The following is a 15832-nucleotide window of genomic DNA, read 5'->3' as shown; positions in this document are numbered from 1 at the left end:
TCCTGGGGGGCCTGGGTGGCTCAGTCGGTTAAGCCTTTGGCTCAAATCATGATCGCAAGGTCCTGGGATTGAGCCCAGCAGCCCCACATTGGGCTCCTTGCTTCTCCCTCTCCCTCTGCCGCTCCCCCTGCTTGTGCTCTCTTGTGCTCTCTCTGTCAAATAAACAAATAAAATCTTAAAAAAAAATAGATGGGTCCTGCTTTTATGGAGCTTCCACTGTAGAGGGGGAACAGAAGACAGAAAATACACAAATTAATTCAGTGCCATGAAGAAATCAAACCAAAATGATGTGCTTGTGGAGGTGGCCTTTAGGCTGGGAGGATGGGGAAGGCCTCTGTGAAGAGTTAAAGAAGCCAGACATGTGGAGTGCTGGGAAAAGGAGCACTCCAGAAGAAGAGGGAAAGCCTCAGGCATGAAGGCTCTGCAGTGGGAAGAGACTTGGCCTGTTGGGGAAACAGAAAGGAGGCTGGAGTAGCTGAAGCGTAGAGAGTGGGGAGTCAGAGAAGAGTATGGGCTGAAAGGGGAAAGACTGGCAGGGGCCAATAATGCACAGCCTTATAGGCCATGCTAGGGTGTTTGGATTTTATTCTGAAGCAATCGAGAAGTTTGAAGGGAGAGAGTGATGAGATCTTATTTACTTTTTAAAAACAAACAAACAAACAAAAATCTTTAAAAAAAAAGGGGGGGGGCGCCTGGGTGGCTCAGTCGTTAAGCTTCTGCCTTCAGCTTGGGTCATGATCTCAGCGTCCTGGGATCGAGTCCCGCATCGGGCTCCCTGCTCAGCCGAGAGCCTGCTTCTCCCTCTGCCTGCTCTTGTGCTCTCACTTGCTCCCTCTCTCCCTCTCAAATGAAAAAAAAAAAAAAAAAGTCTTAAAAAAACATCAATCACTCTGGCTGTTTTGTGAGCAGTGGGTTATGGGGGGGAAGAGTGAGAGACCAGATATTAGACAGGGGACTGATACTGGGGCTTGGACTAGGTTGGTGGTTTTGGAAATTGAAGGAAGGTAATTAATATGAGATCTTTTAGAAATAAAACCTACAGGACTTGCTGATGGACAGAATGTGGGGTAGGAGAAAGGGCACAATGACTCTGGGTTTCAGACTTTCCTAACTGGATGGAGAGAGGTGCCATTTGGTATATTGTCTGGGGAAGGATCAGGTAGATGAGCGGTTTTAAAAGTTTGAGGTACCTGTTAGATCTACAAATGGGTGTCAATGGGCCGTTGGAAATGTGAATCTGGAGTTTGGAGCCACAGATAACTGCTTTTTTCCAAGTCAGGGGTGTGGGCCAAGGATAGGTGAGGGGGATGAAGAAAGGGTGTGGGGATTCTCAGAAAGCAGTGATAGGGCTGGGGCGCAGAGCCTGAAAGGCAGACCCTAATGGTGACAGGGGCTTCCTGGGACGCAAGGCCCTACACCCATCTCCCCACTTACGTCCACTCACTAGTATCATTTAGTTTCCATTGGCCCATGACATACCTGTCTTCCTCTGGGACTGGTTTCCTCCTGGCTCCGGGCAATCTTCTCAGCACCACTCACTGGTTTTTCCAGTTCTGTGGGAATTTGGGAAAGGTCTGAGACCAGCCCTGTTTCCCTTGTCAGAAGCATCTTTGCTCAGGCATCCAGTGACAAATTGGTCACAAATTGAGTTCCTCCTCGCCAAGCATCACGCTTCGCGCTGGAGGGAGGACCGGAAGACCAGAGATCTGCATATGTAAATGAGTGATTAGTAGTAATTACGGGCTGAGTCAGTGGCTCCACTAGAAATAGAATCCAGGCGTCTTGACTCAGAAACTTGGGGTTCCCCTACCGCGCAGCGGACGCCGCGTCCACTCGGCGGTCGGGACCCTTTCCGGGGTATTCGCAGCACTAACAGGAGTTTCTTTGGTTTCTCAGCGGCACCTTCGCGCTTAGCAGCCCTGCGCGTAGCCGGACCAGGCGTGGGCGGGACGGAGGCGGAGCCGGGCCAGGTCCGGGGCCGGGCTCTGGCGTGGGCGGGGCGTTCTCGAGTTCCGGAGTCGAGTGGCTTCCCCTGGCCGGAGTGGAGATGCAGCCGCCGCCCCGAAAAGTGAGCTGGTCCTGGGAATCGGGACTCCTGGTGGGCTGGGGGAATGGTGGGAGTTGAGGGGGGCACTGGACCCGCAGTGGGGGGCGAGGAGTTGTAAAGGTTCAGGGCCTAACCCTGAAGTAACCCAGAAAACACCCCAGTCCCTCCCCGGTCCCGCCCCCTCACCGCTCCCTGCGCGGAGTGTTTTTCAGGTCCCCGCGCCAGGGGTCTTCAACCTCTTCTAACCTTCACAGGTGAAGCCGGCCCAGGAGGTCAAGCTTCGCTTCCTGGAGCAGCTGAGCATCCTTCAGACCCGGCAGCAGAGGGAGGCCGATCTGCTGGAGGACATCAGGTAGCTTCTGATCTCCGCCACATACCCCCACCTTCGCTGTTGCGCGCCCCGCCTCTTCTCGAACAGATGTCGGTGGGAGCCGGACCGGGGAGGGGAAAGCAGGGGGTGAAGAGTTCTCCAACCTGCCCATTCCCGGCCCTCACTGTCGGCCTGTCTCTCCAGATACCAGATAGGACTTACTCTTCCTCCTAACCCAACACACAGAAACACACAGGGACCCTCTCTCAAACCCATTGACTCCACACCACTCCGTCCGCCCCACAATCAAGCTTGGGGCAGAATCTCCCCTCCCTCTTCCAGACCTGTTGGAAGGCTGGAATGTATCCAGGCCCCCATCCGTCCTCACCTCCAAGCCCGGAGACGGTTCTCCAGGGGTGGGGAGGATCCTGCCGAGGCTGGGAACAATGAGGTGAGGTTGTTCTGGGTTGCGGCTGCCTGAGGTGATCTCAAGGACTCTCTCTTCAGTCTCATTCCATCCTGGTGTACTCACACTTTAGGCCTGGCTCCCCTCTTCTTCCTGCCCAGGCTGAGGAGAGGATTGAGGGTGGGAGAACAGGACTAGACAGTGACACCACTCTTCCCCTCTAATCTTCATAGGTCCTACAGCAAGCAGAGGGCAGCCATTGAACGGGAATATGGACAGGTATGGGACTCCTTTTTCTGGACTTTCCCTTTTGTTGTAGCCTCCTTTACACATAGCATTGTCTCTCTGCACATACTCCTCTTCTGGTCCAGAGCAATGGCCTAGAATTAGGCAGACTGGTGTCAGATCTCTCGTGCTACTTGTTGCCTGTGTGACCTTGGACAAGGTGCTTGGCCTTTCTTGGCCTCAATTTCTTTCTCTGTAGAATGGAATAATAATCATATCTTCGTGCAGGGTTGTTGTAAGGATGGAATAGGTTAATGCATGTAAATCACTTAGCAAAGTGAGTGGCACATAATATGCATCTGGTGAATGGCATTATTATACTCTGATTTCATATTCTCCCAGTTGGTGAGAGTCTTTGAAAGGTAACTGAGTCTGTGATGGCTTTCCCACCAGGCACTCCAGAAACTGGCTGGGCCATTCCTGAAGAGGGAAGGTCACCGGAGTGGGGAGATGGACAGCAGGTGGGTCCCATCGAGGGGGGAGTTCAGGGGCCCTAGAAGGGATGAGGAGCTCAAACTCAGGAACCTATGGGAGTGAAGGGCTAGTGAGGGGGGAGGGCATGTGAGCTTCAGGTAGAGCTGACACAGCAGCCAGAGAGGAGCTGACCCAGCAAGGACACTGTGGGTGCAGGCGGAGGGCATGAGTGATCCTTGTGGCTGAGCTAATGCACTGATCGATTATAGGCTCTCAGACAAGGGGGATGGGAAAGCACTCTGTCTCCTATGGTGTTCGGTTTGGTGGGGGGGGGGCTCTCATGAAGCTTTGGAGTGCTCTCCTCCTCAACACAGACCTTCTCTGGGGAGAGGCAGGATGGTGTTTGGTGCCTGGCGCTGCCTGCTGGATGCCACCGTGGCTGGGGGCCAAGCCCGGCTTCAGGCGTCTGACCGATACCGTGACCTGGCAGGGGGCACAGGGCGGAGTGCCAAGGAGCAGGTGCTCAGGAAGGTATGGCTCAGTGGATGGGCTGAAGGAAGGGCTGGCGTGGGGTTGGAAGTGGTCTGGGTCAGGACTGTGTGTGTCCATGCCCCTAGGGAGCAGAGAACCTCCAGAGGGCGCAAGCTGAGGTGCTGCAGTCTATCCGGGAGCTGAGCCGAAGTCGGAAGCTATATGGCCAGCGAGAACGTGTGTGGGCCTTGGCACAGGAGAAGGCGGCTGATGTCCAGTCTAGGTGGGTTCATGGGGAGTTGGGAAACCTGGCTGGGGGAAGGGAGCCAAGGCACCACAGCTGGGCCTGACCTTGACTCTTCTCCCTTTCCTGCACAGATTGAACCGAAGTGATCACGGGCTCTTCCACACTCGGACCAGTCTCCAGAAACTCAGCACCAAGGTTTGGGGGGATGTGGACATGAGTGGAGGCGGGAAAGAGGTGGGCAGAGTAGTCTAGTGGTTTGGAACCCAGGGGCATAAATCTGAGAGACTGGGACGAATCCAGGCTCCGCTACATCCTCAGTGTGTGCCCTTGGTTAACTTGATCTCTCGGAGTCTCGTGTTCTTCATCTGGAATGTGGAAATAGTACATTTATTTTTTATTCCTTTACTATGCATTTATTGAGGAGTCTGTGGAGTTCCTACCTTCAGGGTCTGGTGGGGGGCAGACAGATAGTAAGTAAAGAAACAAGCAGATTAAGTGAAACAAAACAAGGTGCTATGGTAAAGGGTAACAGGATGTAATTTAGAGAGAAAGGCTGTCTGAACACATGGCCTGAATGTGTTCAGCCATGCAGAGATCTAGGGGAAGGACATTCCAGGGAGAGGAAATGGTGAGTGCAGAGGTTCCGAGGTGGGAATAGCTTTGTGGGCTCGAGGAACTGAAAGAAGGCCAGTGTGGCTGGAGCACTCTGAGCAAGGGGACAGGCACTGTGAAAAGAGGTCAGAGAGGTTGCAGGGGCCAGCTCTTGTTGCACCTGGCAAGCCACAGTAAGGAGCAGTGGGGAGTTTGTTTTAAATGGACATAGATGCCACTCGAGCATTTTGAGCAGGAGTTGTCGAGTATGCAAAATTTTTAGTCTAGTGCCAGGTGCATAGTAAGCACTCAATAATGTGAGAATCCATTCTGGATCTGGATTGGCCTTAGAAGGACCCCATGGGTCCAGGGCTCCCTGTTGACACCTGTTTTCTCCTCCTAGCTGTCTGCCCAGTCAGCCCAGTACTCCCAGCAGCTGAGAGTAGCCCGCAATGAGTACCTGCTCAACTTGGTGGCCACCAATGCCCACCTTGACCACTACTACCAGGAGGAATTGCCAGCCCTGCTCAAGGCCAGTCCCAGCCCAGATACCCCTGCCTCTCCTGCCTCTGCCTTGTGGGAGAGCCTCTCCTTGTTTCCTACCACTGTCAGGCTGGGTGGTGCTAGGGACCCAGCCTGCTTTGAGTGGGTAGAAGTTACATCCTTTGGTTCTGGTTTGGGCTCTGCTTCTAGCTGGCTGCATGACATTGTACAGGACACTTAGCCCCTCTGAACGCCTAGTTGCCTCATTAGGGACAACTTCTGCTCTGCCTACTTTATAGGACTAATGGGGCTCCGGGGAGAGAATGGATGTGACAATGCTTTTTAAACTGTTAAGGTCTATGCATACATGAGGGCCTATTATTAGAAGCAGTTAACTGTCTTATTCCTTCCCTCAATCCAATTCCTCATGCCCATCACCCATCTAAACCTGGGCAGAGAGCCTACTTTGCCGTAGATGCTGGGGGAAGGGTGGTGTCATTATCTTGGGGTTCTCTCCAGGCCCTGGTCAGTGAGCTGTTGGAACACTTGAGGGACCCCCTGACCTTCCTAAGCCGCACTGAGCTGGAAGCTGCAGAGATGGCCCTGGAGCATGCCCGCCGTGGAGGGCAGGCAACCTCCCAGGTGAGGGCTGTGCCCTATAAGAGCTCCCCAGAGATCCTCTTCACCCTGCTCTTTCAGTACAGACCACCCACTGCATGTCTGCCCCTTTTATTCTCACCCATCCTTCTTCTTCCAAGAGGGACTGGGGACAGGCTTGGAGTGGTAACCAGTGAGCGACTACTTCGACCTTTTCCAACCCCCAGGTAAGCTGGGAGCAGGATCTGAAGCTCTTTCTTCAGGAGCCTGGAGTATTTTCCCCTACACCGCCTCAGGAGTTTCAGCCTGCAGGGACTGATCAGGTGAGACTTCTCTGTTCATTGGAACCAAACTACATGTAAAGGGGACTGTGGTTTAGGCCTTCTCCCTCATCATCCTTGTCCTGGTTAATGACTGTTCAACTGTGGAGAAGGGGTTTCAGAACTCTAGTTCATCTCCCTCCCACCAGGACACAAACAAATTTTATTCCACCTTTCTGGCCCTTCACTACACTATCCTCTTTCTTCTCCCTCTGTCCCTCAACCCAGATCCCATTTTGGGGACTCTCTGTGTGTCCACAGGAATGCACACCTGTGTCCTCACCTCTTTGTCCCTGTCCCTGGAGGTTAGGACGGAGAGAAGGAAAAAGGAAGAGACTGTAGAGCGGGGGCAACAGCAGGTCCTCCTCTGAGCATCTGTGTACATTGTTCATTGAGGTGTGTGCCCTGGAGCTGGAGGAGGACACAGGAGGCATGGCAGGGGACCATAGCCTGGAGAAGGAGGTTCAGCGCTGGACGAGCCGAGCTGCCCGAGACTACAAGATCCAGAACCATGGGCATCGGGTGAGGTGGGGGGTTGCAGGTATTGTGGGTGGGTGGGAAGAGCTGAGAGATGAGGACCCTGGAGTCAGTGGGGGATGTCATAGGGCTGCAGGCAGGAGGGGAAGGAAAGGTATTTTAGGCCAATAGTGTGGTACAGTATTTAAGAGCACAGCTTTTGGAGCTAGACCCACCTGGGTTCAGATCCTGCTCTGTTCTTTCCTCGTTATGTAACCCCAAGTAAGGGAGTGACTTAACCTCTCTGGACTTCAGTTTCCTTATCATTAAAGTGGGGCCAATAATAGTACCCGCCTCATGAGGAAGATTAAGTGACTTAATGCACGTGAAGCCAACAGCAAAGTGCCAGGTCCATAGTCCGTTGTCCCACAGAGTATTTCTACCCACCTCTGTTCTCCGCCTTTGCAACCAGGTGCTGCAGCGGCTGGAGCAGAGGCGACAGCAGGCTCCAGAGCGGGAGGCTCCAGGTATAGATCAGCGGCTGCAGGAAGTGAGGGAGAGCATCCGGCGGGCACAGGTGAGGCGTAGCCCTGTGCCTGGGACCCCTGAGATCCCAGCTCCTTATGCAACACCCTCCTCCTCTCTATCTGCCTGGTGGGGAGCAGGGAGGCAGGAGGTAGAAGGTGGACATGTTTGGGGTGGTTCCATTCACCGCCCAGAGGCAGGCCCGTCCATAGCCTTGATTGATCTCTCTTCCCCATGACAGGTGAGCCAGGTGAAGGGGGCTGCCCGGCTGGCCCTGCTACGAGGAGCTGGCCTCGATGTGCAGCGCTGGCTAAAGCCAGCCATGACCCAGGCCCAGGATGAGGTGGAGCAGGAGCGACGGCTCAGTGAGGCCCGGCTGTCCCAGAGGGACCTCTCTCCCACGGTGAGTGCCCTTTGCTCCCTACCCCTGTACACCCAGGATGGTAAAGGGTAGATCTCCCCAGAGTAGGGCAGACTCTATAAAATGGGGATCCTAACAGTACCGAAGTTGAAGAGGTTGTTGTAAGGCTGGAATGAAATATGTATAATTTTCTTGCATAGTTTGTAACACAGAGTGTTCTCGGTGAACTTTTATCATGAATATAGGATGACGATTATGAATTAAAGCTCAAAGTATGGATTCTACATGGTTCAAGTGCCGGCCACTCCACTTACTACTAGCTGTGTGATCTTGCAAAGTGGCTTGACCTTTCTGAGCCTCGGTTTTCTCCTAAGTAAAATGAGGTGGGGGCGCCTGGGTGGCTCAGTCGGTCAGCATCTGACTCTTGGTTTTGACTCAGGTCATGATCTCAGGGTCGTGCGATCGAGCCCCGTATCAGGCTCCATGCTCAGCACAGAGTCTGCTTGTTTCTCTCCTTCTCCAGTGTGTGCACACATGGATGTGCGTACTCTTGCTCTCAACCAAATAAAATCTTTTTAAAACATTAAAAAAAATAGGTAAAACAGGTGATACACTTATGTAAAATATCACTGGGTTATTGTGAAGATTAAATGAGGTGCTATACATAAGATGTTTAGCGTCATACCTGGCACAGAGTAAGCACTCAGTATTGTAATTCTGCGATTGTTGTTGGTGTTACCCTGCTCTGTGGTGATTTTGCTTGTGATACATGGTGGACAGATGGGTGGTACCACCTTGGGGAGTGATCTATTGGTGTTCTTTAAGAGTAGAATGGAGGCGTGGGAGATAAAATGGGTACTTGAGAGTGGCCCCCCCCAATGATGTCTGTTCTCTATCCCCTCCAGGCTGAGGATGCTGAGCTCTCTGACTTTGAGGAATGTGAGGAGACAGGGGAGCTCTTTGAGGAGCCTGCCCCGGCAGCCTTGACCACTAGGCCCCTCCCCTGCCCTGCACATGTGGTGTTCAGCTATCAGGTATCAGGTGGGCATGGGGGTGGGGATCTCCTAAGTGGGGATGGGCGACAGCCATGTCCTGAATCCTTCCTTGTGGGGCCCAGGCAGGGCATGAGGATGAGCTGACCATCACAGAGGGCGAGTGGCTGGAGGTCATAGAAGAGGGAGATGCTGATGAATGGGTCAAGGTGGGTATAGACCTTAGAATCTGACCTTGGTGGTGGGCAGGGGGCACGGCAATGGGAAGGACTTCTCTGTGGCTTGCAAGGACCCAGCCAGACAAAGCTAGAAGCCCGAGGAGGAGGGCTAGGGCCACGGGCTGCTGAGGCAAGTCTGCTATCTGTTCACATGGCTGGGTGAACAGGCTCGAAACGAGCACGGCGAGGCAGGCTTTGTCCCTGAGCGGTATCTCAACTTCCCGGACCTCTCCTTCCCTGAGAGTGGCCACGACAGCGACAATCCCTCAGGGGCAGAGCCCACAGGTGAGAATGGGAAATTCTGGGTCAGGGGACCTTGAGTAGTTGTGGCCCTGAGGTGTCATGGCCCCGGGGCACTACTGCCCATCAACTCCCCTCACCACCTCTCCTGGGCTTCTGCAGCCTTCCTGGCCCGTGCCCTATATAGCTACACAGGACAGAGTGCAGAGGAGCTGAGCTTCCCCGAGGGGGCGCTTATCCGCCTGCTGCCCCGGGCCCAGGATGGAGTGGATGATGGCTTCTGGAGGGGAGAATTCGGGGGCCATGTGGGGGTTTTCCCCTCCCTGCTAGTGGAGGAGCTGCTTGGCCCCCCAGCACTGCCTGAACTCTCAGACCCGGAACAGGTGAGGCTTCCTTCTCCCTGGGTCCCCAGGCACCTCTAGGTTGAGCCTTCCACTCCAGTGAGACCCCATATTCATCTTAATGCCCCTTTCCTTCTCCCGATTTACTTCCTATATTGGCTTGGACCTCCCAATCTCCTTTGGCTGGGCAGAGAAGAGGGAAACTCAGGCAGTCTTCATAAGAGTGTGGTGGTCCTATTTTAGTGCTAGATAGATCTGAGTTCAGATTCGTATTGCATTGCCTCGGGCAGTGATATAATCTTGCACTTATTTCTTTACATGTAGAACAGGGGTCATAATACCAACTTCAGCAGCCCAACTGTCGTGACTAGAGATATGGAGGTAAAGCCCTTAGCCCAGTGACCCACAGGAGGTCCTTTAATATGTGGTACCTACCGTTACAGCAGGAAGAGCCTAGGAGAGGGAGTCAGGAGAGCTGGGTTCTAGTCGGGGCTCCACCACTAAAAGGCTCCATGCTTTTCGACAGATGGCTTAACCTGAGCCTCACCTCTATGAGAAATCATAAAAATCCCTACCTCGTGGGATGCTGGTGAGGAATGAGTTAATGAGTGTATGTGAAGTGCTAACAGAATGTCTGGGACACAGTGTCAGTACATATTAGCTAATGAAGTGTGTATCAGCTAAAGCCCCCACCTGGATAGAAGCATCTGGCCGCTCTCCAAATCAAGGAGTGATGGGACAGGAATTGAAGGCGAGATGAGAGGAAAAGGTGGTGAAACCTTCCCACGTGCCAGGAATAACTCCGTGTGCCCCTCATTCCCAGATGCTGCCATCTCCTTCTCCTCCTAGCTTCTCACCTCCTGTGCCCACCTCTGCCTTGGATGGAGCCCCTGCACCTGTGCTGCCTGTGGGTGAGTAGAGGGCCCTGGGGGCCCTGGGAGGGGAAGAGATGGGAAGGAGGAGAAAGGTTGCCCTTGGCTCCTCTGCCTGCCCTCAGGAACCTCCTCCATCAGGCTCACAGAAGCATGATGGTGAGAAGAGCTTGGGCTTTGGAGGGGAGGCAAGTGCGTTGTTGAGACTTTGCCTGTGACTTCCCAGTGTGTGGTTTAGGGCGGATGTTTAACCTGCCTGGGCCTTTACAGAGTGAGGAGAAAGGTCCCTACCTCACTGAGTTGTTGTGAGAGTTAGAAAGATGGGCCTAGCTTTGTGCCTGGCCCATAGTACGCATGCCCACAGCAGCTGTTTTCTCCTGAAGATTATTTTACAAATTAGCCAGCTTTTCCCACTACACATCCTCTGCCTTTCATGTTCTTGAATCCTGCCAACGCCTTGGTTTGTGTCATCATTTTCCTTCTTGGAATGCCCACCTTTTCTAAAACCTTCTGGTACTTCCACTTTCTTCACGAAGTCTCCCTCCCTGATTCCAGAGGTTCCTATGAGCATTTTCTGCACCCCCTGCTCCGGCATCTATAGTTCACTTGGAATGATTTAGCACTCAGTCATTCATTGTGTTTGTTGGTTTTTCACTCTCGGGTTGCTGACAGCCATTGGGAGTAGGGGTGCTGTGAGTCCATCTCCCCCTCTCAGCAAGGTGCCAAGTAAGAGTGGAGGATGGATGGATGGATGGATTTTATGGCTCTAAGATTAGGGACTCTTCATTAATTCATCAAATATTTACAGAGTTCCACTGTCCTAAGTGTAGGAGATGCAGCAATGAACGAAACAAAGCCTGAAGACTGACTTGTGGTTCTTGTTTGCAGACCAAGACCTGGACTGCCCTGGACCCCTGGACATGATGGTACCTCGACTCAGGCCGGTAAGGTTCCCTCCCTTGGAGGAGATTGTGTCATTCCAACTTGTCCTGTTTTGTCTGCGAGGCTGAGAGAATGGATAGGGATATCCCCAAGGGAGGGTTCTGGAGTACTGACTCTGTGTTCTCTACAGATGCGTCCACCGCCTCCCCCACCAGCTAAAGCCCCGGATCCTGGCCACCCAGATTCTCTCACCTGAAGCCAGGGGGATTGCTGTCCCCCCAGTGATGCTGCTGTTCCTATTCCTATGATGTCAGAGACCAACCCCTCAATGATCTGGAGTGACACAGCCAAAAGCTGCAGTCTCCCCCATTTCCACTCTCACCTCCGGGGGTAGAAACTTTCCGTCTCCCCATTTCTGGGGCTGGAACTCACTCCTTTTCCCCCATCATACTTCTGCTATCTCTTGGGCTGGAACTACCCCTCTTTCTTCTGCCACCACCCCATCTGTAGGGTGGTGAAATATTCTGAAATCTCTGGGGCTGGAACCCATCTTCCAAAGTCTTGAGTGGCTCCAGCCCATCTGTGTCTCCACCCTGGCTCTGTGACCCACCCCACCGGGTCTGTGACCCATGGCCACTGGGGTTGGGGGCTGGGACAGGAGCAGGCCTGTCAAAAGGAGCTGGAGCCAGTATGCAAAACAGCTGTAATGGTCTGAGCGGATTTATTGACAGTGAATAAAGGGCACTAAGCCCAAGCCAGGGCCTGGGCCTCTTGTGCCAAGAGGGCAGGGGGCCTAAGGTGCTATTGCTTTAAGGGCCCACCGAGGGCAGGGGCCTGCTCCCAGCTGCCACGCTCTAGCAAATGGAGCGAGGTGATGGGGAAGGGGTCAGGCGGCCTGTTGGCAGGCAGGGGAAGTGAAAGAGACTGAGGGATGGGGGTGGGGAGACTTCTCCTGAGGTCCCCCAGCCTGAAACCATGCAACTCCAGATGGACGTAGAGCTGGTTCCTCAGCTGGGGGGCAGTGCTGTCCAGTGGAAAGGAGCTCCTTTATGCCCACCCACCCCCTGGCCCTGCCAGCTCGTAGTCCCATCAGCACAATGAAGAAGGAGCCTTGGAGGAGAGGAAGGGTAACAGTGTTGCTTCCTATTCAGGATGTGTCTCAGCTTTTCCCCCGGGGGCTGCAGGACCTTCCCTGTCTCCTGGAGCACATGCCCACTCCCCACCGCTAAACCAAAGACTTTGTAGCAAAGGCCATCCCTGGGAGTACAGCGAGCTAATGGGCTTAGGTGGTGTACGTAGGGGGTGGGAGTGTAGGGGGTGGGAGAATGAGATTATCTGATTTGGGGCCCAAGCAGACTCACCTCACACACCCCCTGCTCCCCGTGGTGGGGACACCTGTGAGAGAGAAGTGGTCAACAATGGGAGAACAGGATGTGGGTCATAAAAGTGCCATCTCCCCCGCACCCAGGGTAGGAGGCAATAAGAGCTGAGCCCACCGTAGCCCTGCCCATGCCTTCATACCTGGTGATCTGAGGTGTCCAGTTTGCTTGGCTGTCCAATTGCCTCTCGACTGGCCAGTCCTGGGCTTGGGCCCTTCCTTCCAGCCCCTAGCATGGGCTCTGCAGAGGCTCTAGGGTTCCCCTCAAGTGCACAAGGGACTAGGCTGCCATCCCTGAGTCCTCCGTTCTGTATTGGGGGACTGGCGAGGCCCAGGGGCTGTGGCCTCTCAGGGGGCACACTCTCAGTGGCAGGTATCCCTGCCCTGGGCTGCCCTCCCCCAGACCCCTGACTACCCCCTGTGTCCTGCCCTCCACCAGACCCCCAGCTCCTGTCCGTGGGAGAGCCATCACGATGCTCATGTAGTCCATAGCGTTTCTCAATGTGTGTCACCCGGAACCTGGGAAGGGAGGGAACACTGGGGCTTACGACCACAACTCAGAGACTGCTCGGCTTCCCCTCAACCAGGGACATCCTGGGTTTCATGGCCACTTCCCTCTGGCCTAGAGGGAGGGGGGAGACCTCCCCAGATTATGGGGCACATTGTACAGCCTGACTTCTGCTGTAGCTCACAGTCTAGGAGAACAGAGCTGGGGCCCACCTTTGGAGTCAGGCGCCTGATCACAGGGCTCCCACCTCAAACTCCCTCTTTCTGGGGCTTTCTATCCCCACCTGCCCACAGAGAACACGGTGGTCTCTCCAGGCCGGGGGCGGCTCTTTCCTTCCTTGGAGCGTCCCTGGCGGACAAGTGGGGGCCTCTTGTTGCGGCTGCAGTGGATGCAAGGGGCTGCAGAGCCCAGATGCACTGTGTGATGATGGGAAGGGGCTCCATCTTGCAGGCTGGAGGTAACATCCACGCTGGACAATAGGGAAGAAGGGAGCAGGAGTGACATTACCATTTCCTTTCCTTTTCCATTTGCTCCTGTTCTTTCAGCTTCTTAAACCCCCAGATGCCCCACTTTCCCCAGGCCCCAGCATTCTTGTATTTATCTAATAAACACAATATTAAGATTTTAGTTGTCATGTGTTGTTTTTCCCAGGGTTGTTTGCTAAAAAGAGGGCAATGTTTAACTCAAAGGAATGGCACAGGGATAAATGTCAGGCTTGATGATACCCAGATGGGAAGTATGGTTTGAAGAACTCAGATTTCTATAAAACTTCTTTCTTCATATAGGATAGGCAGCTTTGCCTCCCCCCTCCCCCCAGACATGCGAGAACATTGGGAAAGGATTGTGCTGGAGGAGAGGGTACTCTCCAAGGCAAGCTAAGTCATGCTGGCCCTTGTTTCCAGCTCACCTGGACAGCTGCACTGTCCCTTCTCCTTCACTGTCCCCCAGCATCTCCTTCAAGGCCTCAGCATTGGCTGAGGGGAGAAGGAAAAGAGGGAGTCAGTGGAGGTGGAGGTCAGGGCAAGAGAAAGTTGAGCGGGGCTGGGGAGAGCAAAGGGCCAGTCTACACCCACCTTCATTTTGGATGATGCAGCGAACAATCCTCTCTACGGTGTCCTCATTCATGTCATCGTCCTCAGCTGAAGGATGAGAGGTTGGCAAGGAAGCAGGAAATGAGTCAGCTTTGGGTGGACATTACCTGGTGGCTTCTGTGGCTTACTGCTCAAGACCTATCCCTTTGTCTATTTGCCATCATGCTGGATGTTAACATTTAGGGGTCAGGGCAGAAAAAATGGGAAAGTTAGTGGGAGCCCAAGACTACCAACAGTGGGCCCTTCCCATCCATGCTGCCTTTCCTAGGCTTGCTTTCAGGGTGGGGTCATCCCACTTGCTGACTCAAGAAAGCGTCATTAAGCCTCCTGAAGGCTTGGTCAGGATTTGGCCTCTTGGCCAGGAAGGCAGAAATAGGTGTAGGGTGAAGGGTATGGGAGAAAGGTGACTGAGCCAGGTTCTAGGCTCCTCACTCACGGGGCTGGAGCTGGGCATCGTCAGGCTCCGAGCCCCTCGACGTGCGGCAGCGGTAGCCCTTCTTCTTGAGCACGTGGCAGATCATGAAGCCTACGAGGCCCATGAGGAAGAAGACCAGCACAAGCAGGAAGAGCATGTATAGCCCATGTTGGGGCGGCTCCAGGTCTGGCTGTGGTTCCGACATGAGGCCCTGGGGGGCGAGCGCGGGCCAGGGAGCCTCCTGGGGTTAGGGGGCTGCAGCTAGGGACTGGGGGAGGGATAGGAATTCGGTCCTCAGGACCCGAAACCGACGAGCCTCTGAGGTCCCGCCCCACCCCCCTACCCAACCAAGGAGCTGTCCGTGCCAGGGGTGCTGGTCCGGGGCAGGGGTGCCAGACGGCGGCTGCGCAAGCCCTCTTCCACGACCCTGATCCTGCTTCCCCGACGCCCAGAGCGTTCCCCTTTCCAGCTTGTCCTGCGCTTCCGTCCCTCCCAAGGACACTGCAGAGCGAGATGGGACGGAATTCTCAGGCGGCCGGCGCAAGAATCGCGCCTGAGTCAGCGTCCGCACCTCCTCCGCGCCGGCCTGAGCCAGGCCTCTGCAACCCCCTCCCCTGCCTGTATGCCCGCACAACGCCACCCCTTTCGGTTCCTCCCATCCTCACCACCTGGCCCACTCGGTACCGGTGGTTTGGTTCTGGCTCCGGCTCCGGCTCCGGTTCCGGCTCCAGGGACGTCCTAGTCCGGCTCAGGGCCCCCGACGCCCTCCCGGCGCTCATCCCTTGCTTCCTCCCCCTCCCCCCTTCGCCGCCTCACCGGCTCCGGGCTCCGGCTGCAGATACCGGTGCCGCGGCAGGCAGGGGGAGGGAAGGATGAAGAGGGATGCGGGCTAGTTGGGAGCGGCGGCTGGCTCCGGACAACTCTGGCTGTGGAAAGGGGAAGGAGATGGGGGTGGGGGGCGCCGCCGCAGCCGCTCTAGGTTCCCAAATGCCTTCGCCGGTCGCCAGCCCGGGACCAGGGGGCGGAGCGCAGGTGTGCGGGGCGGAGAGCGAGAGCCTTGCGCGCTTGTGAGCGCAAGTGTGGGACGCACGTGACTGCACCACCCCCCCCCCCCGGCCCCCCCGGGGGGAGTGTGCGGCGCGGAGTCTCGGTCTGGGTGGGGAGGACAGGCAGTCAGAACAAAGTGCTCTCCACTGGTCTATCCCGCATGCTTGGCGCGGCTCCTGCCCTCAAATGCTTCGGTCCGGTGGATAGCTAGGAACCTTCTCAACGGGCCAGGGGAAGCTGGCTTTCCGCACCCGAGAGGGACGGCGTGGCGGTTCTCTGGAGTCTCCTAGACTGGTGACAACGGCCTGCGCCCCGTTTGGGGCAGCTGGCTGGAC

At 55.1% G+C, this 15832-nt stretch overlaps 2 protein-coding genes across 3 annotated transcripts; one reads left to right on the top strand and one right to left on the bottom strand.

Moving 5' to 3' along the window:
- Window positions 1-2030: 2030 nt before the first annotated feature.
- On the top strand, window positions 2031-12584 carry FCHSD1 (FCH and double SH3 domains 1). Of its 2 annotated transcripts, none has more exons than XM_021701771.2 (20): window positions 2031-2068; window positions 2302-2399; window positions 2997-3042; window positions 3442-3509; window positions 3858-3993; window positions 4080-4216; window positions 4312-4375; window positions 5175-5303; window positions 5774-5896; window positions 6079-6174; window positions 6568-6693; window positions 7100-7204; window positions 7394-7555; window positions 8419-8547; window positions 8631-8714; window positions 8891-9008; window positions 9126-9346; window positions 10128-10215; window positions 11065-11120; window positions 11249-12584. In XM_021701771.2, exons 1-20 carry the CDS (start codon window positions 2048-2050, stop codon window positions 11312-11314), a joined length of 2073 nt encoding a protein of 690 aa, XP_021557446.1. In that variant the 5' UTR covers window positions 2031-2047; the 3' UTR covers window positions 11315-12584. The 2 variants fall into 2 exon arrangements, with proteins under 2 accessions (XP_021557446.1, XP_044772643.1); XM_044916708.1 differs by having other exon boundaries at window positions 3852-3993; window positions 11249-11995.
- Window positions 12421-14765, bottom strand: RELL2 (RELT like 2). The gene is made up of 6 exons (XM_021701772.2): window positions 14472-14765; window positions 14018-14083; window positions 13852-13918; window positions 13228-13413; window positions 12580-12955; window positions 12421-12453 (listed from the first exon to the last, which is right to left on the bottom strand). The coding sequence occupies exons 1-6, from the start codon at window positions 14653-14655 to the stop codon at window positions 12421-12423; spliced, it is 912 nt and encodes a 303-aa protein (XP_021557447.2). The 5' UTR covers window positions 14656-14765.
- Window positions 14766-15832: the final 1067 nt, after the last annotated feature.

The sequence above is a fragment of the Neomonachus schauinslandi genome, chromosome 7 (genome assembly GCF_002201575.2).
Source record: "Neomonachus schauinslandi chromosome 7, ASM220157v2, whole genome shotgun sequence".
Taxonomy (NCBI): Eukaryota; Metazoa; Chordata; class Mammalia; order Carnivora; family Phocidae; genus Neomonachus; species Neomonachus schauinslandi.
This window is presented reverse-complemented; position numbering and strand designations above follow the sequence as displayed.